General features: G+C 34.6%; 2 protein-coding genes across 5 annotated transcripts in view; both read right to left on the minus strand.

Moving 5' to 3' along the window:
* Window positions 1-22,292, minus strand: part of LOC114331514 (uncharacterized) — a 741,127-nt gene that overhangs the window by 677,665 nt on the left and 41,170 nt on the right. The gene's annotated exons all lie outside the window — the stretch shown is intronic.
* LOC126890960 (uncharacterized) lies at window positions 12,522-13,099 on the minus strand. Its single transcript, XM_050660138.1, has 2 exons — window positions 13,087-13,099; window positions 12,522-13,006 (listed from the first exon to the last, which is right to left on the minus strand). Exons 1-2 carry the CDS (start codon window positions 13,097-13,099, stop codon window positions 12,522-12,524), a joined length of 498 nt encoding a protein of 165 aa, XP_050516095.1.

Here is a 22,292-nt window from a genome sequence, read left to right on the forward strand (position 1 = left end):
AAGATAAAAAGCAGCTAAAAAATTATAGAGGTATTCTTTTTCTCATGAGCATCTTTCAGTGCGTCACAGTTTTTCGATTTCTTTCTAACGCATTAAATTGTATGTGACAGAAAAAGAGGCACGTCGGTGATTACAGACATTTATAACATTTATTCTAGTTGTCGGCGCTATATTCGAAAAAAGAATGTGTGTGTACTTTGTACGCACGTAAGAAGTTATACTTCTATTATATAATTTCAACGAAATTAATATACTCTAAACAGTTTATTTATATTTTATTTAAATATTAAACTAATTTTAATACTTACTACTTCTCAAAAATTTTTGTTAAAATAGTGCCAAACATTAAAATAATAAAAGAATAAATCACACACAAACAAACACATTGAAAAATGCCACAAATGATTTCTGAACAATGTAGGAAAAATTTTTAACTAAATACGTATTTTCTAAAAAAAAATTATATAATAAATAAACTTACAATCATAAAATGTATAAAAAAAATAAAAGTTTCCATTGGGGTTCGAACCCGCTTATCAACGCAGTTAGTATTGAAATTCATTCACCTTAAACTTTTACCCACGGAGACCATGTGTCATCATGTGCGAAGATCAACTAACTAAACGGATTAAACTTTTGACGGTTCTGAATTTAACCAAGTTATTTTGATTTTGAATTGAAATTATTTAGAATTGAAAGAAATATTAAAATGCAACAAAACATAGAGTAAGAAAACAATATATTAGGTGAATATTGATAGAAATTTTGATGGTAATCAAATTATGTAAATCAAAGCATTACATACTATTTTGGTAGGTTCTTTTTAAATTTTCCAAATAGGTAGGTACCTACCTGTGAAATTTTTTATTAGGATACTGAAACATTTACAATTATTACGTACCTGTCGCTTTTAAAAACTATTTAAAAAGTCACTACAATATTATAAACTTGCTTTTTTCTCTGCCATCACAACAATAAAAACTAATATACACAACATTAATTTGTTTATCCAAAATCTCCATATTGAACAATTATTGATAGATGATTTTAACACCCAATCAGATCCCGTATAACGTTTATACCATACTGTCGGTGTGCGCATGCGCCCAGTAAAATGAAAAATTTCCCCTCGTGACTAAAGAGGTATAAATTCAAAAAAAAAATTCACGAATTACATAATATATGTATCTACGAATATAATCTGTACAATTTATAAAACTATACAAATCAAAGAAAATACCATTTTATAAATGCAATGAACACAATCGATTTGTTTTTATGCCAAATTGCAAATAAAATGTGACAACTGTCAGATTTAACTAAAATGTCATGTTAGAATAAATGTTAAAAATGTGGATTATCAATTATCACAGACTTACCTTTTTTTCTATCATTTGTGACGCACTGAAAAATGTTCATGAAAAGGACCATATCAACTTGTTAAATACTACCCTAAAACTTACAACTAAAATTCTACAAGAACTAAAGAATCAGAGGATAAGTTTGTCAGATGAACAACAGGGTTTTCGTACTGGAAGATCGTGTACAGATGCAATATTCGTCATAAAGCAAATTACTTAGACATCACTAGAGTATAACAGACCAGCATTTATATGTCTGTTTGACTTGAAGAAAGCATTTGACAGAGTGAGACTCAAAGATGTAATCCATCTTCTGTATAATAGAGAATCCCCATAGATATCATAACAACTATGGAAAACATCTACTAAAACAACAAAATGGAAGTCAGAATAAATGGACAACTTACAGAACCTATAGACATAAGCAGTGAAATACGACAGGAAGTCCTATGCTCTTGAATTTAATTTGAGATGAAATCATCAAAACCTTAACAAAGAAAGAGAATGCAGAATGGGAAACAAAGAGGTAAAAATAAGAAACTATTCGAAATGTGATTGAAATCATGTTTGGACGTTGCACATAAGTTTGGAAAGTAAGGGGAGTCCATACACGCTATGACGCTATTACTTTGGTTTTAAAATAATTGTTAGCATCGTTGTTAAATTTAGCTAAATAATTCATAGACTTTTTCACATTTATCACTTTTTATTTATTTTTCCAGAAAATTTACAGTTCAGTAACAAAAAAAAAAAGAATGTGTGTGTACTTTCTACGCACGTAAGAAGTCATACTTCTATTATATAATTTCAAAGAAATAAATATACTTAACAGGTTATTTGTATTTTATTTAAATATTAAACTAACTTTCTTACCTACCACTTTTAAAATTTTTTTATTAAAACGATACCAAAAAGTAAAAAAAAAAGATATGAATCATCCGGGCTTTGAACCCAGGACCTCTCGATCTCCGGTCACACACTCTCCCACTGAGCTATGTTCCCTTCGCTTTGACCGGTTACAAGATTTCTCATACATACTGACAAATTCATTAGATCAAGTGAAGTATACAAAAATACTTTAAATATACTTACTATTATTATAAAATATCTTATTCCCGAGGAAGACAAATCCAAAGACACAAAAATTATAATAAATAATGCATTTACTAAAAACACTAATATATCCTTTTATTGGCTTATTTGCGCTGACAGCGCTGATACATACATATCTTGAAAGATTAGCAACGAACTACATACTGTCTGTGTGCACATGCGCCCGGTATTATAAAATTTCACTCTCGATCGTAAAGAAGTATAACTTCAAAAATTTGCAATATTTATAGCGAAAAGATGTAATTAAATAAAAATCATATAATCATAAACAGAATCAAAACTACGAACATCTTTATAAGTGGCTCCTTTTTCGCTTTGGTCAGTAAATTAACTTTCAAATGATCATAACAATCGCATCAACCAAAGCGAATATATTTTCATAATATCCTTCGCGCAGTGTTTATCACGCCCGATATAGATTTTTAAAAATGCATTAGGGAAAACCGTCTTCCCCATTTACACGAGTTTTCCAACGACCGTTGTTATTTATGAAACACTTATACATCCCAAAAATTGCCCCTATAAACAAGAGCGAGCTACTTTTTATTGCAAAGTCCATGAAATTGCTTTCAGCCCGTCGTTTCCTATTTATAGATGCCGCCTTTTATTCCGTAAATAAATCCTTCAACTTTTTAGACAGTATCTAATTTGGTTATTTTGAAAACATTGAATTTATGAACATGCTTAGGCTACGGCTCCATGAGCTACAGATTGATTCTAGCAGGAGCAGTAAAATTATGACGGCAGCACAGCAGTAAAATCGGACAGCTTGTATATTAGTGCACCCTAATATTTACACTGCGGTGCAAAAAAATCGATCCACTCAAAATTTGGTCATTTTTGATGTTTCGAATTTCCTAAACCTGTTGTTCGATTTAAGTGATTTTACCACGTTATAGCCTTATTCATTGACAATATCGCTGTAATAATATTGCTGCTAGACAGTCAAACTGTCATTGTATACCGGGTGTACGAATCAAACTGTGTTTTTTTCTCAAAGTTCGCATCACCCTGTAGATTATTCTAGCAATTATAAAATACTGAAATTAAAACCCAACTATAGCCTCAGGTTTTCTTAACATTTTGTCTTTCGATTCATTCGCTTATATTTGATAATAAAAAATTTAGGTATTAAGATCTTTTCGTCAAGATATAAGAAATTTGACCTGACGCTGGTGGGATGTCCCTACCAATTTAGTATCATAATAAATAGATGACGTTACTAATCCCTCAATTGTCTTTGCGACGGGTGGCAATAGTTTTGGAACAGCTACTAGGGCCGTACTTTATATTATTTACAGAACTGACTCGTTACCTATCAATGCAAATAAATTATTAAAATTAAAATTTCTAGACAATGTATTAAAAATTTTGTTTACTGTAGACGTTTAATTTTTTAGACTTTCGAACGTCTAAGACGAAGATTCGTCTAATTAAATGGAGAAATGAATACTTGAATGCTATATCTAAATTTAGAGATGAAGGAAGACCGATATTTTATCTAGATGAAACATGGTTCGATACCCACGATACTGCTCAAAAAGGTTGGACAGACGATTCTATTAAATGTGCACCCAATTATCCAATTAATAGAGGTCAGCGAATAATTATTCTGAACATTGGATCCAAAAATGGCTGGCTTGGAGGGGAAAGTTTTTTACTATCGGCAAAAAACATTAAAGATTCAAAGCTGGACTACCATGAAAATATGACGAGTAGCTTGTTTAAAGAATAGTTTGAAAAGAAGGTGTTGCCAAATTTGCCTCCAAAAAGTGTAATTGTAATGGATAACGCAACGTATCACAGCGAACAAATTAGAAAAATCCCCGGTGTACGTTCGACAAAAAAACAGATATCTGATTTTTTGTATGACAATGATTTGTACTTTGAAGAAACATATACAAAAAAAGAAATGTTGGAAGGTCTTCACACAAAAGTGTTTGAGAAACAATTTGTTATAGACGAATTAGCCAAACGTGATGGTCATAATGTATTGCGATTACCTCCTCACTACTGTGTCTTCAACCCCATTGAATTAATCTGGAGCCAACTTAAGGAAAGTTTACGGCGAAACAACTGCTGTCCCAAATTTAGTAGCGAATCGGTGTCACATGTTGTAGAAGAAATAAAAAAGGTTTCCCCAACCCTGTGGCAAAATTGTGTTTCACATGTTATAAAAACGGAAGATCATTACAGAACATTAACCTCACATAATAAACCAATAATTATAACATTAGATAACGATTCTAGTGAAGATGACAGTGATAGTTAGTCCAGAAAGCCACTGCGGATCCGCTAGGAAAAACATTCTAATTCGGATTTTTTGCACAATCTTACTCAAAAAGGACTCCTTTTAACAAATTTGCATGTTGCCAGGATCAAAAAGTGGTCAAAAATTTTTTAAACGTTTTTTTTTTTTTGTTTTTTTCCTAAAATTATTTTTTTTGCATGGAAAAAAGTTTTTTTATGTTTTTTGGATCATTCCAAACAAAAAAGGTCTTTCGTGACTTTTCTCTAAAAATGATACTTTTTGACATATAAGCGATTAAAAATTGAAAAATTGCGAAATCGGCCATTTTTAACTCTCAAAAACTATGTGAAAAACTGAAAATTTAAATGTTGCCAAGATAGGTAGATATTCTTTAAACATTGATTGATGAAACCCCGAAGAGTTTTTTGCAATACAATATTCAAAACTCCTTTGTTTTTTAGTTGCTAATCAAGCGTGCGCGACACTATTTTCCACCGACAGTATGGTGCAAATGAAAGGAATACATTCGTTATTTCCTAAACCGGCGACTTTAAGGAAAAATCCCGAAACAGGTCGATTTTTATTTTTAAGTTATGATATTGTGGCATATATGGTATACTAGTGACGTCATCCATCTGGACGTGATGACGTAATCGATGATTTTTTTAAATGAGAATAGGGGTCATGTGCTAGCTCATTTGAAAGGTTCTTTAATTCTCTATTCAGTAATATAAACATTTACATAATTATTTATACAGGGTGTCCAAAAAATTTTTATTAAATTAAATTATTTGACAAAAAAAGAAGTAGAAGGACACGCTGTATAAATAATTATGTAAATATTTACATTACTGAATAGAGAATTGAAGAACCTTTCAAATGAGCTACCACCCGACCCCTATTCTCATTTAAAAAAATCATCGATTACGTCATCACGCCCAGACGGATGACGTCACTAGTATACCATATATGCCACAATATCATAACTTAAAAATAAAAATCGACCTGTTTCGGGATTTTTTCTTAAAGTTGCCGGTTTACGAAATAATGAATTTATTCCTTTCATTTGCACCATGCTGTCGGTGGAAAATAGTGTCGCGCACGCTTGATTAGCAATTAAAAAACAAAGGAGTTTTGAATATTGTATTGCAAAAAACTCTTCGGGGTTTCATCAATCAATGTTTAAAGAATATCTACCTACCTTGTCAACATTCAAATTTCCAGTTTTTCACATAGTTTTTGAGGGTTAAAAATGGCCGATTTCGCAATTTTTCAGTTTTTAATCGTTTATTTGTCAAAAACTATCATTTTTAGAGAAAAGTCACTACAGACCTTTTCTGTTTGGAATGATCCAAAAAACCTAAAAAAACTTTTTTCCGTGCAAAAAAAATAATTTTAGGAAAAAAACAAAAAAAAAACGTTTAAGAAATTTTTGACCACCTTTTGGTTCTGGCAACATGCAAATTTGTTAAAAGGAGTCCTTTTTGAGTAAGATTGTGCAAAAAATCCGAATTAGAATATTTTTCCTAGCGGATGCGCAGTGGCTTTCTGGACTAAGTGACATAGAGTTGTAATTTGTATTTATTTTTTTCCGTCTAAACTTCAAATTTTATTTTTCTATGTTATTTTCTATGTTATTTTTTATTATGTTATCTTTTTAATTCTGATTTTTGCTACCACTCTTTTAATCTTTTATTGTTATTATCATTAATTTCCTTAATTTCTTTAATTTGTTCATTTCTCTTATTTCATTGTACATAATAATATACCTATAACTACATAGATATAAATACGTAATAAATATAATGATATGATATTTAAATTTATATTTATTATTCCAACCCCATTAAAATATTATATCTACTTGAAGACTTGAATTTTTTTTTTGTTAAGGGGATGGGTACTAACTTTCGGCTTTAAGCCGTTACGTTATTACCGAGGGCCGAAAGTCCCTGAAAACTTCTATAATGTTTATTTTAATTAGTTACAGGGGTGAAAAACTAAGAGAAAATTTAGTGTGATTTTTAATTTCAAATATCTCATTCAAAAGAAACTTTTAATTCATTCCAAGGGACTTTCTTCCCTCGGTAATAAAGTAATTTTTCATTATGCGTTTAAATTTTTCAAAAATACTTACATATTAGTTTTCTCAGGATTCGAAAAAAATGATTACATTAAAACACATTGAAAATTTTGACAGGCGTCAAAATTTTGCATTTGTTTCTTTCCCCTTAATTTTAGCCAATCCGCTCCTGGAGGGTTTGTTGTTTGTTATTATGATACTAAATCGGTAGGGACATCCCACCAGCGCCAGGCCAAATTTCTTATATCTTGACGCGAAGAATACTTTAACAACTGGCCATGTTCGTCATCAGTACAGGATGTTTCTAAATAAGTGCGACAAACTTTAAGGGTTAATTTTACATGAGAAAATAATGACAATTTACTTTATAATCATATGTCCGCAAACGCTTCGTTTCCGAGATAAGGGATGTTCATTTTTTTTACAAATTAACGATTTATTAATTGCTTTAAAACCAGTTGAGATATGCAAATCAAATTTGGTGGGTTTTAAGACGTAGTTATTGTACATTTTTTGACATACAATTAAAAATTTAATATTCACCATTGGCGCGCAAACGGGTATTATGACCGATAATATTACCCGTACGCACGCCAATAGTGAATATGCAATTTTTAATTGTATGTTAAAAAATGTGCAATAACTACGTCTTAAAACCCACCAAATTTCATTTGCATATCTCAACTGGTTTTAAAGCAATAAATAAATCGTGAGTTTGCAAAGAAAACTGAACGTCCCGTATCTCGGAAACGAAGCGTTTGCGGACATATGATTATAAAGCAAATTGCCATTACTTTCTCATGTAAAATTACCCCTTAAAGTTTGTCGCACTTATTTAGAAAACAACCTGTACTGATGACGAACATGGCCAGTTGTAGTACCTAACTTTTTTATTATCCAACATAAGCGAATGAATCGAAAGACAAAATGTTAAGAAAACCTGAGGCTATAGTTGGGTTTTAATTTCAGTATTTTATAAATACTAGAATAGTTCACAGGGTGATGCAAACTTTGAGAAAAAAGTTATAATAGTATGTAATATTAGGTATATATTATATAATAGTATGTAATAAAAGTATATATGTAATAAAATATGCCTAGTGGCTGTAATGTCAGTGTACTCGGCCAAGTGATTCTAAAAAAGAACACCCCTACCGCCTAAATATTTCGTGTTGGTATCATGTGACGTCTCGGGCTATGACGCGGATGACGTGCAACGGTAAGTAAATTAGATGGAGTATATAGACATGTCACAACAAAACGGTTTCGTAACCTTACTATTTTTAATTAGTGATTTAAGTCCCAACAAGATAGGTGATAAAGAACGTGATAAAGTCGAGAAAACATTCGCTGATAATATCCACATGCTACATCATCGGTCTCTGTCCGCTACAGCTACAGTATTGACACACATTCAACAACAACGAAATACATAGTTCTCTTTGGTGTTGTGTTGTATTAAAACGGTAAATCGATTATGAAATAGTGCTCCGTTTAGGTCGAAAACTGCTTTGGATAAATAAACAATGGCCGTAGGTGGATTTTTACGTATAGAAAGTAACGCGGAAACGCGACTCACGACAGAACCGGTATTTTTTTTGCAGGTTAAAGGTTATTGATAGGCCGAGGTGCGACTCTTAAATACTTCACTCTCCGTCCATTGTCGCTAAGAAAAGTATTATAACTTCATGCCTGAATTAACTGTATTGTCTGTTTTCAGCATCGTTTGTCTCCATTGTAGGGCCGTAACTACCATTAGGGCAACCGGGGCAGTGCCCCGGGGCCCATGACCAAGGGGGCCCCGCAGGAGTCCCCTTTGATTGACCAAGATATTAACATTGATTGATAGAGATTGGCATAGATTTTAACGAGGAAAATAAAAATATGTATTTTGAAAGCCGATCCCAAAAAAATATTTTCAAATGACAAAATTTTAAAAAGACCTTTTAAAAATAACGCAACATAAAGTTTTAATTTTTCACTGGGGAAATTAGTCTTTTTGACTAAAATGCAATTGGAATAGAACAGAGGCCCCTGATGCCTGAGATAAGCTACTCCGATACCTTATAAAAATTTAAATTAATACTTAGGAAATTAGTTATTTCGGCGTAATAAAACCTAAAATGCCATTGGAAGAGGGGTGCTGAGCTGGGGCCCCCAATACCTTTCGTTAAGAGTGTTACTGAGGAAATTAGTTATTTTGGCGAAATAAAAACTAAAATTCAACCGGAATAGGGGCCCCAGGTCCCAGCTACTTTGTCTTAACCAATTTACTCCAGACCACATCTTGGTACGTGAAAGGAAACACATGGTACCACATATTGAAAAGAAAGATAAGGGTAAGATAGAATGAGCACATTAGGATCAGTCCCACCAGTACACTGACCAGCTTCACAGAGTGTGTTTGGCTCACACTGCAGTTGCTTAATGCACCTTAAGGTGCATTTACGTTCGTTTGGTTATTTGTTCGTTACAAAGTAAGACCATTTACATTGTAGCGAACAAACGTATTCCTTGATGATCTGTCCGCAATGTCAGATACAGATGAAGATGTAATCATTAGCGCCGTTAATTTTCTAGTTATTGCAGGACATGCTGAAAACAAAAGAAAGAAGAGAGTGTGGTGTTCACACAGGAGAAAAAATGCGTTTTCAATAGGTTCAATATAAAACATTTTTCCGAACCCCCCAGGGGGGGCCCCAGATTACGTTTGCCCCGGGGCCCCCAACATCGTAGTTACGGCCCTGCTCGATTGATAGAAAGGTCTTGAAAATATGACCTAATAAAGATCAAGACAGCTGATGCAAAGTTTTACACTAACAAAAATGACAATGGGCGAATCAACAGAAGCCATCATAACAGAAAATTGTCCTTCCAAAAACATACTTCATTTTTACGAGTCATGATCCGACTAAACTCCGTGTAAAATTATTGATATATAGCACAGTTTTTATGACACAGCTCATTTACATTTTATGTTGTATACAAACATAATACATATAACATAAAGTGACCCGTGTTGAGCTGCCCCCCCCCCCATTGCAAAAATTAAAAAACAAATAGCGCTGATTTATGAGCAAGCAGCTTTTGTAACTGCTCGTATGCCCAGTAACACTGAAAGTAGGCTTTCGGTCCATCGGATATTTTCATGACATCGAATCGCTGCTTCTAACTGTCGATGAAACCTTTCTACCATACCATTTGCTTGAGGATGATAGGCGGTTGTCCTTAAATGGGTAGTTCCAGTTAATTTGCAGATTGATTTGAAGAGATGCGATTCGAATTGTCGGCCTTGATCTGTTGTGATGCGCTTGGGAGTGCCGAAACGAGCTATCCAACCAGAAAAAAATGTTCTGGCTACTGTGTCTGCTTCTTGATTAGGCATCGGGAAAGCTTCTGACCAACGTGTGAAACGGTCGACGCATGTTAGACAGTATCTGTTCCCTTGTGAAATCGGCATCACTATAATGTCTATGTGGGCATGTTCGAATCGGCTGGAAGGTGGTAGAAAATTTCCAGTAGGTGAAACAATGTGGCGCGATATTTTCGATTTTTGGCACTGTAGACACGCTCGAGTCCATTTTTTCACATCTGATTTAATGGATGGCCAGACATATCGCTGTGTGATCATCTTCACAGAACTGTTGATTCCGGGATATGCTAGGTTATGCATGGTGCGAAAAATTGCCATTCGAAGTGGTTTCGGTACAAATGGTCTGGCTGTAGATGTTAATATGTCACAGTACAAACTCACGTTTTGTTCGGAAAAGCGTATTTTCTTCATTTGCAGTGATGTTTTCTCACTTAAAAAAGTTTGCAGTTCTGGATGTCGATATCTTTCTTGATGCTATCGACTCGAGATAGTGCGTCTGCCACAATATTTGTTAATCCAGAAATGTGCTGAATGTTAGTGCAAAACTGTCCTATCTAGTCTAAATATCTGAACTGTCTAGGACTACATTGTGGACTGGGACAAGTGTTTTATGGCTAGATATATAACTAATAGTTCTCTGTCGTATGCACTAAATTTCTTTTCGCTAGGTGAGAATTTCTTAGAAAAGAAGGCAAAAGGTTTCATACCTGTATCCGTTTTTTGTTGTAGTACAGCTCCAGCACAAAAATCAGAGGCGTCACAAGTGATGGAGCTATCAACATCGTTTACAGGGTGGCTCAGTAAAGCAGCGTTAGCTAAACTGCTTGTGCAGTAGTCAAAGGCTTGGATTCGCTATGGTGTCCATTCAATTGGTGCTTTTCCTTTGACATTACCTTTTAGGGCATCATGTAGTGGTGCTTGTAGCTCAGCTGCATTGGATATGAACCTTCGGTAGAAGTTTAACATACCTAGAAATCTGCGTAAGTCTTTCACTGTTTTTGGCTGAGTGAAATTTTGTACAGCTGCTACTTTTGCTTGTGGAGGTGTGAGTCCTCCATCTGATACTGTTCATCCCAAAAAGGTAATGTCGTTTTTGCTGAATTGACACTTTGCTGGGTTTATCACAACGCCAAACTGCTTAAGCCTTTTGAAAATTTCTTCCAACTGCGACATATGCTGCTCTTCGGATTATGATGCAATGAGAATGTCATCGATGTAGGCGTAGGCGAAGTCTAGACGAAGTCTGGCGAAGTCTAAAATCTCGTCTATGAAACGCTGGAAAGTCTGTCCTGCGTTTCGTAAACCAAAAGGCATATATAAGTACTCGTACAGTCCAAAGTCCAAATGGTGTGGTAACGGCGGTCTTTGGTATGTCTTCGGTGGGTACTGGTATCTGGTTGTATGCTCTAACTAAATCTATTGCAGAGAAGATTGTCTTACCAGCTAGCGACTGACCGAAATCTTCGATGTGCGGAATTGGATATCGATCTGGAACTGTTTTTTGGTTTAGACATCAATAATCTCCGCAAGGTCTCCATTCCTCACCTTTCTTCGGGACCATATGCAGTGAAGTAGATCAGTTAATTTTTGATGGTCTTATGATGCCTAGACGCAGAAGATTTTCAAACTCTTTTTTAGCCCATTGCAGTTTGTCAGGCGCTAATCGTCGCGGCTTAGAAAAAACGGGTGGACCTGGTGTTGTATCGATGTGGTGCTTGGTTTGATGCTGAATGTCTTTCACGATACCGGCGGGTTGCGTGATTTCCGGAAATCGTAGCAACAGCTCATGGTAACGCGACACTTCCGCGATAGTCTTTACGCTACTATCGAAACACTCTTTAACGAGTCCCTTAGTTTGAAGGGTTGTCGTACTGTTTATTAAATACTGGTTAGCAATGTCCACTAGGAGAGCGAAATGAGAAAGAAAATCAACTCCAATAATAGTCTTTGAAATGTCCGCCACTACGAATCGCCACGTAAAATCACGCCGTAGTCCGATGTTTAAAGTCAAATTCACATAACCGTATGTCGCGATTTTAGTGTCATTGGCCGCGTATAGTTCGTATGTAGTCTTTTCGCGTGCACCCCGTACATATTTTCGCAGAAAAACGCACAGATCGGCGGGATGTTTTTTAGTTGCATAGTCTGTTACGAAAAGGCGGCGAGACTTTGGGCTTGGATCGGATGCCGCACTTACCGACTGCCCGCGATGTTTCCCTGATGCTTGCACGGAGGAGAGCACTTTTGAGCCTGGTCATCAAAACGGTAGTGATACCAGCATAATATGTCACTATTATGTTCCCTACTACAGCTTACGTCTCTAGGATATGGTATGCCTCTTTAGTTGCTGCGGTTTCGATGGTTTGTGTGAGTTTGTGCTTGAGCATTTGCCTGAGCATTAGCTAGCTGAATTTTCGTTTCAGCTAATTCGGCTGTCAATTTATCGATGGTACTTTCACGCGCGTTGGAAGCTTCTGAAATTTGGGCGCTAGGAGCTATAGCTTCAGAGATTGTGTCAGCTAGCTCGGCAACTGCGTCCAAACTAGCTTTAGCTTGAGTAGCTAGAATAGCCTGTGTAGACCATGGTAGTCTACCTAACCACAGAGACCTTACGATATTATCTGGTACTGTTGTGCCTGCTAAAGACTGTAAATGTCGTAAGAATTGAGAAGGTCTTCGATCGCCCAGTTTTTCGTGCTCAAGTAGTCTCTTAATTTTTTGTTGCTGAGATGCACTAAGTCTCTTAATTAACTCTGACTTTAATTTTACGTACCTCTCTGTAGCTGGTGGTGACACAATGATGTCCCTAACTTCTGATATGTAAGCTGTTTCGAGATTGGCAACAAGTGTAGTTAAATTTTGTTGCGTCACTTGTTATGTTTGCCAGTGTAAATTGGTTTTCTACTTGCAGGAACCATATTTCAGGATCGTTGGGCCAGAACGGTGGGATTTTAACTGAAATCCGATCAAGTGAAGCACTGTTATTGGCACTGGTACCGTCCGTCACTTTCGATGTTCACTGTATTTAAAAACCGGCAAAAGTATATTATTAGCACTAATTTGTAAATTTTCACGGCGTTTTAAATGTTCTCGGGGCCACCAATATGCCGGTGGTGTGTGTTGATGGAATTAATTAAAAATAAGTGTAACAACGAACAGTAATATATTTATTTATTTTGGGTAACAAGCGTGGTGTTTTGCTTATACCTCGAAAGGGTATCGTTAGCGAGAGCGAGGGTGTGTCTGAATCGTTCGCATGCTGTGTAGAGACTGACTGGCCGGACCACCAACTATTATGTCAACTGGTTTGCGGTTTTGCGATAATGGCCAGAAGGGCCGTAAATTACTGCATCTGCCTTTTAAAAGATGAGAACCTTTTTGTATTTTAAGAAGTTGACATGAAGAGTGTGGCAATCTGGCATCGTAATCAATTAGTGTTTCCTTGAAAAAAAAAAACATTAATTTTATACAATCTGTTTAGAGATACATTTTCGTTTCTCGAAATCAACGGCCCTTGTTGGCATATGGTTTGTGTATTACATGTGAATTTTAAATGACTACTGTTGTTTCGTTTTGAGGAAAGTTATTAAAAATTAAGAAAATAAAATTAGCAAAAATAGTCATTAAAGCGTATCGCTATAATGTTTATTTTGTTATGTACAATTTATTTGCTACGAATAAACTCCATTATTATTATTATTATTTTTCCCAACTCTGTATACTTATCAGTCGTATCCATAACTTAATTAAAAATATAAATATTGGTCATATTTTTTTAATAAATTTCTGGAACAGGCAAGGAAGTGGATATTTCGATCACCTAGGTCCCATTTATGTATTAATTATTTCCAAATGTAGTTTGATTTTTTGTATACATAGTATTTCTGCAGTCGGATCTCCGACTATAAGTTTCTAAGAATTGAGAATTAACCTAGTTTTATGCGTTAAGACGTATCGATTTTGTGTTAAACGAAATTTATTAGCCATTATATTACCTTTTTGTATTGTTTTGTGTATACCTCGTGACATTTAGGCTTAATTAGGTAACTCGTTTAGACTAATTCCATTCCAAGACATTTTTAGAACGGATGAACTTTAGTAGACTTAATCTAAATAAAAATTGTCTAAGGTATTTATACCTCATAATACATGCTTTTAACAATCATAAAAACTACAGAAAACGGTAAAGCATTTGTCAAAATTAACAATCATGTATCAAACGATTAAACTTTGGAAAAACAAAGATGAATTCGATTCAGTAGGGTACCAAAGGACAAAAAGTCTCAACAGGAAGTAGTTATACTGATACGCAAAAAACTACGAAAATACATAACTGCATTAGAGGCCATCAATGAGAGACTGGTAGAAATGAATCTAACAATTAGAGGACCCAAATTAGCAATTATATGAATATATACAGTTAATGATGATGCATTGGTCAGCGTGAAAGACGTTGTCTTTAAAAAACTACACTCAGAAATTACTTAAGTCGGCAGAGCTCTTAATCGTGGGAGATTAAAACAGTAGGAGATTAAAACAATAGGACAGATAGGAAACATTTTATTTTCTATAAAATATTTTCATTTGAAACTCCCCAGAGAACTCTTCTTCTCTTCTTCTTCTTAACTCAGGCGAGACTCGTTAGTCTCTGGTACTTGGTCATAAAACCTTTGTACCAAACCCTGTTCTTCTCCTTAAACTTTAATAAGTCCTGTGGCCTCAACGAAGGCCAACAGTTTTCTTATTGGTAGTTTTAGGATCTCTTCTGGTTCAAACCTCATTTGACCAGTGAAGTCCTGCCTTACATCACCTAGCACACTGCAATGGCATAGTATGTGTATGGCAGTTTCTTCTTCCATTTCGCACTTTCTGCACCATGGTTCATTCACCTTACCTAGTTTGTATAGGTGATTTCTTAAACGACAATGTCCAGTCACCATTTCAGTGACCGTTTTGATCTCTCGTTTATTGAGGTTTATCAAACTGTTCGAGTGTTTTTTATCAATATTCTTGATTACTTTTTTAGTCTGGATTTGCCCTTGAGTGGTTCTCCATTTATTTTGATGATTCTTTATCAGCCATTTTTGAACCTCGTTTTTCATAGCATCTTTAGTGATACCACAGAAAGGTTCTGGGCCTTCAAAAGTTTCTCTCGAGCCTTGTGTCGCTAACATATCTGCTCGTTCGTTCCCATGCACCCCTTCATGACCCGGCACCCATATTAAAGACACTTTATTGTCTTTTGCCAGGTTATTGAGGAGATCTTTGCAGTTTCTCACCAGTTTTGATTTGGTGAGAGGGTTCTTTACAGCCAGAATAGCCGATTGGCTATCTGTGTAAATGTTGATTCTCTTAGCTTTAGGGTCTTCATCAATGATTTCATCAATGCAGGCCACCAAAGCAAACACTTCAGCCTGGAACACCGTTGTATGTTTACCTAGGCTGTAAGATTTATTATAGTTACATGTTTGCCCAAAGACTCCTGATCCAGTACCATGGGCAGTTTTAGATCCATCAGTGAACCATATTAAGTCCCCATTAATGTTTGGGACTTTTTGTTCTCTAGATGGTATAATTGTGTTAATCTTCTCAGTGAAGATTAGTTCTGGTGTCATCATATCTGAGTTCATCATAAAGATGGATTCCTCAAGTATAGTCCCAGTAATGTTTGTGTGGCTATTCAATACATAATTTGGCCTCCAAGTATTGTTTGCTTTGAATCTCAGGATGGTCATAAAGGCTACCGCCGAAATATATAATTCCAGCGGAGGGAGACCTGTGATAGCCTCTAGTGAAGCCGTTCCTGTACTATTCAAGGCTCCTGTTATATTTAGAAGCGCTTGTCTCTGTAGGGTAGTGAGAGTGGTCACACAAGATTGCAAAGCCGTCTTTCTCCACCAGAGTACTGACCCATAAGTGACTGTCGGTCGTATCACTGATGTGTACAACCAACATACCACCATTGGTTTCAATCCCCAGGTTTTTTTACCTACAACTCGTCTGCAGTTCCAGAAGAGTCGCTTAGCCCTATTGGTTATATTGGTAATATGAGTATTCCAATTGAGTTTCGAATCCAGGGTTACCCCTAGATACTTAACCTCATTGGTTCTTTCTAGCACCTCTCCAAATAATTTCAGCTCACTCAGTCCAGTAAGCTTCCTCTTATTTGTAAAGGCGACCAGTTTAGTTTTAGAAGGGTTCACGGAGAGGTTCTCTTTCAGACACCAGTTCTCTATGTTGTGAAGGGCATATCGCATCTGATACGCAACAGTGCTGGGAAATTTTCCCCTAGTTACTATTACGATATCATCTGCGAAACCCTGGACCCAGATTCCTTCGGCGCTTAGCCCATGAATCAGATCATCGATAACTATGTTCCATAATGACGGTGACAATACACCGCCTTGAGGGCATGCCTTAGTTGCCCTCAGATTTATGGTATCTTCATGCGTATCTGTGGATATTATTCTGCTCTGAAGCATCTGAATAATCCACTTGCATGTTGTATTGTTGATTTTTTTCCTCACCAGTGCGCTTTGTACTGACTCGATCGAGGTATTATCAAATGCACCTTCTATATCTAAAAATGCAGCAAGGGCGACTTCTTTCTGATGCAGACTCCTTTCGAGTTCCGACACTAGATTGTGCAGAGCGGCTTCACCTGATTTACCTGCCTGATACGCCCATTGCCGTTGGTGCAGTGGATTTTCATTTAAATTGTTTTTCTTGATGTGTTCATTCAAGATTTTTCCATGGTTTTTAACATGAATGAGGTCAGACTTATAGGCCTGTAGGATTTAGCTAAGGTGTAATCTGTTTTGCCTGGTTTGGGAATAAAGGCCACCCTTGCCATTCTCCAAGCTTTGGGAATGTATCCCAGAGCATGGCTAGCTCTAAATATTGTGATCAGGGGACCCATGATTATTTCCAGACCCTCCTGGAGAAGCTTAGGAAATATATCATCCGGCCCCGCAGTTTTATAAGGTTCAAAAGTTTCAATAGCCTATCTGAACTTGTGAGAACCAAAGATCACGTTAGAGGTCAGCCAGTCCCTTTTGGTTGGGCTATTGTTTGCTTGATGATTATTATTACCAGTCAATTGCGTCGACCCTGGAAAGTGAACACTTAAAAGATGCTCTACAGCCTCCTTCTCCCCAGAGAACTTCTCTGAGCTCTATATTTTAACATAAACGTGATTAAAAAGCTAAATTTCAAATTTTGTCACTTAACTTTTGCAATTTACGAATCTGCACCCTTATTTTAAAAAATTATTACTTTTATTAGAATAAGAGTGAAAGCTTGAAACAGGTCCCATTGTCTTCAGAAAAGTGAGAAATATAGTCTATAAAAATTTCAGAAAAAAAATATTAAAACAGAGTTGTAGCGAGTTAAGTGCACAAAAACGTGATTTCTTTTTTTGAAGTTATACTTCTTTAGGCGCGATTGAGAGTGAATTTTTATTATTCTACGCGCATGCGCACACAGACAGTATGGAGTTAGTTGCTAAATATTTCAAGTTATGCATGTATCGACGCAAATAAGGTGTGAAAAGAATATATTAGTGTTTTTAGTAAATATATTTAATAAAGGCAGTTTTTGTTTTCATTTGAATCAGAGTTGGACCACCATCTCCATATAGCTATTTCAGCATATGTACATCATCAGCGGAGCTATGCAGTCACAACTCTAAAACAAAATCAACAAACCCTACCTATTTAACGGAAAACATCTTTATTATAATTGTTGTGTCTTTGGATTTGTCTTCCTCGGGAGTAAGATAATAAGTATTATTAAAACATTTTTATATTATACCTCACTTGATCTATTTGTCACCGTGATTTGTAATTATGTCCGAGAAACCATATAAACAGAGCGATGATGGATCATTGGTAGAGCATTCGACTACAGATCGAGAGGTCCCGGGTTCAAATCCGGACAATTTCTATTAATTTTTTTTTTTAATTTTTGGTATTGTTTTAATAAAATTTTGGTATTGTTTTTTTTAAGTGGTAAGTATTAAAATTAGTTTAATATTTAAATAAACTTAACTTCTTACGTGCGTACAAAGTACACACACACACATTATTTTTTTTTTAATATTTGTAGGCTAAAATTGCGATTGTGACAACGGTCCCCCACAAAAAGTTCAAAATAAACCTCATTTTCGTTTTCAGCACTATCAAAAACATAAAGTACGACAACATTAGGCATTCACCACACCGTGGTCAGTACCTGGCTATTTTGGGGTGCAAAAAATAATCTGTCGAATGTCACACGATAGTAAGAATAAATAAGAAAATAATGCTCCAATTTTTTTCTTAAAGATGTTTCCATTCGGAAATAGTCACTCGAGCCCTCAGAGCTCTCGTGTCTATTGCCAGCCAACAAGTTTTCGAAAAATTGTCGCAGTATTTTCAATTTATTCTCACTCTCCTGTGATATAATGTTGAAAATATTCCTAAGCTGAGTGAACCGACCATATCAATTCAAATTATATCAACTTCTCGCATACGCGTCGTCCATCATTTTTTTTGTATACGTATATTTATCTAAAACAATTAATATTTTCAAGAAAACCTGTAAAGGTGTTTGCGAACCCAGTAATTGTTAAGTTGAATCACTCGAATGAATAATTAGAATGAAATATAATCAGAGCAAAAAATCCAGCGGACCGGTTTATAATTTACAATTTCTGTTTTATGAAACACTATTATAAGGAATTATAGAAGCATAAAAACACTATAAACAATAGCACAGAGAGACTAAGATCAACAGGATATTACTAAAATGTATCAACTTATGGATTTTTCATATCTGTAGTTTAATAGAGCTCGTATTTATAGGAATGCACTAATAATTAAATGAATTTTGATGTACACCAGGGAAATAGGGCAAAAATATACCATGTTCGGGACACTTGAGCAGCCAGGTTGCAAATGGGTTTTTGGGTACTATATACCTAATACATTATAAATACAAAAATGCCCGTTACAGTTCGGACGAGAATTTTAGTTATTAACAAATAAGGTTCAAAAATGGCAGTTTTTTCGTTTAAATCGCTATAGGTAAAAATAGGGTAATTATATGTCTTATTTATAATATTTCTCTTTTAGTAGATAAGCCAAGGTTTAAAATAGCGTTTTTTGAATTTTGGTCCGATTATTTGTTGCTTCGGATATTGCAAAATAAAACTAAAATTTCGAAAATAAAAAATTTGCTATAACTTTTGCGAAATATAATTTAGGACTTTCATATTGCATGAAAAGTTGAGTCAAATAGTCCATACAATGCACAAAAAATTTTAAGACGATGCGTCAATTGGTTTAAATTTTATTCAATTTGTTTATCCCAAAGAGCTTTTTTTCGCAATGTTATTGTTCAGAAAATAATAATGATATAGTAATTCTGTGAAAACAACATGAAAGAAGACTAGTCATATTTTCAACGCATTTAAAAAAATCATTAAAAAGTCATTTTTATCACTCAGAAAATATTTTACTAAAATTAAGTCATTTTTGGCTTATAAACAATGTGAATAAATTTGTTAATATTGACTGTAGGCTAAAACTACAATGGAATTTGAAAAACTGGTATTTTTATACGAATTTTCAAAGAAAAACTTTTCGCCTAGGTTAATTACGGTCAAAGTTAGCCACTTTTTTTATTTAATTGACGGCTACTTTGTTTATAACAATTAAGCAACCTAACTAGAGCCATTTTGAAGTTGAAGATATATAAGTTATGTGTAAAAGTTTGAGTAAACTTTGAACCTCAACAGAGTGGTTAATAAAGCTTTAAAAATGGCGTCCGAACGGAATTAATTCGTGGTCGGTGGAGGGGAATTACTAAAATAAATAAAGTAAATTACAGAAACTGATTCTGCAAACATATGCTGCGATTAATATCGCTGGAACTTGTTGATGGATTTTGATCATAATTTTTTTAATTTGTACATATGTACTCATAGTCTTATAGAGTACGTTATGTACACACAACCTCACCTAACATTACAAAATGTTAGGGGGAAATCCCCTTATCACTCAGGGATATGAAAAATAGATTACGACCGATTCTAAGAACTACCGAATATAAATATATAATTTCATAAAAATCAGTCAAGCGGTCTCGGAGGAGTATGGAAACTAACACTGTGAAAGGAGAATTTTATAGATGTAAATATATAGATGGCTATTAACAAATAGGGGTTGGTGATAGAAGAGTGAAAATTAACGGTTGTATGTATTTTTTAATTCTACATCATATAAAATTAAGGTAGATAATTTTGTCCAAAAAAATAAAAAGCAATGTCAGGGGGGAAACCCCCCTTAAAGCTTATGGGTATAAAAAATAGATTAAAACCTCTTCAACGTCCTACAGGAAAACGTGTAAAATTTTATAAAAATCGGCCAAGCCGTTTCGGAGTAGTATGGTAACTAACACTGTTACAGGAGAATTTTATGTATATTGAAGTAACTGTGAATTAAATAATAAAAGTGGCTAACTTTGAACCTAATTAACATAGGCAAAAAGTTGTTTTCTTAAAATTCGTATAAAAATACCAGCTTTTGAAATCCTAAAGTAGATTTACTCTATAGTCAACATTAACAAAGTTATTCAAATTGTTTAGAAGCCAAAAATGACTCTATTTTACTAACCTTTTTTGGGAGCGATAAAAACGACTTTTTTATGATTTTTTTCAATACTTTAATAATATAATAAAACAATAAAAATATAACTATTATTCATGCATGTGGTTTCCACAGAATTGCTGTCATTATTATTTTCTGAACAATAACATTGCGAAAAAAAAGCTCTTTGCGATAAACAAATTGAATAAAATTTAAACTAATTGACGAATTGTCACTAGTAATACCACTAGAGGTCAAATTATTTCCGGAAATTTTTTTGAGATCATGAATATTTTGAAAATTTCCCGAGTCGCAGACGAGGGAAATTTTCTAAAAATATTCATGATCAAAAAAAAATTTCCGGATAATAATTTGACTTCGCGTGGTATTCGGTAAGAAAATTCCACACCAAATTTGCATTTGAAAATCCAAAGCTGCATGAACAGATTAATAGCGCGCCATAGCTTTGTCAGCAATTATTTAGGCTTTCAAATTCGTAATTTCTACTCATTGTAGTTGCTCATTTTTGGCTTATAAACAATTTGAATAAATTTGTTAATATTGACTGTAGGCTAAAACTACAATGTAATTTGAAAAACTGGTATTTTTATACGAATTTTCAAAGAAAAACTTTTCGCCTAGGTTAATTACGGTCAAAGTTAGCCACTTTTTTTATTTAATTGACGGCTACTTTGTTTATAACAATTAAGCAACCTAACTAGAGCCATGTTTAAGTTGAAGATATATAAGTTATGTGTAAAAGTTTGAGTAAACTTTGAACCTCAACAGAGTGGTTAATAAAGCTTTAAAAATGGCGTCCGAACGGAATTAATTCGTGGTCGGTGGAGGGGAATTACTAAAATAAATAAAGTAAATTGCAGAAACTGATTCTGCAAACATATGCTGCGATTAATATCGCTGGAACTTGTTGATGGATTTTGATCATAATTTTTTAAATTTGTACATATGTACTCACAGTCTTATAGAGTACGTTATGTACACACAACCTCACCTAACATTACAAAATGTTAGAGGGAAATCCCCTTATCACTCAGGGATATGAAAAATAGATTACGACCGATTCTAAGACCTACCGAATATACATATATAATTTCATAAAAATCAGTCAAGCGGTCTCGGAGGAGTATGGAAACTAACACTGTGAAAGGAGAATTTTATAGATGTAAATATATAGATGGCTATTAACAAATAGGGGTTGGTGATAGAAGAGTGAAAATTAACGGTTGTATGTATTTTTTAATTCTACATCATATAAAATTAAGGTAGATAATTTTGTCCAAAAAAATAAAAAGCAATGTCAGGGGGGAAACCCCCCTTAAAGCTTATGGGTATAAAAAATAGATTAAAACCTCTTCAACGTCCTACAGGAAAACGTGTAAAATTTTATAAAAATCGGCCAAGCCGTTTCGGAGTAGTATGGTAACTAACACTGTTACAGGAGAATTTGATGTATATAGAAGTA

Source organism: Diabrotica virgifera, chromosome 9 (genome assembly GCF_917563875.1).
Source record: "Diabrotica virgifera virgifera chromosome 9, PGI_DIABVI_V3a".
Lineage (NCBI taxonomy): Eukaryota > Metazoa > Arthropoda > Insecta > Coleoptera > Chrysomelidae > Diabrotica > Diabrotica virgifera.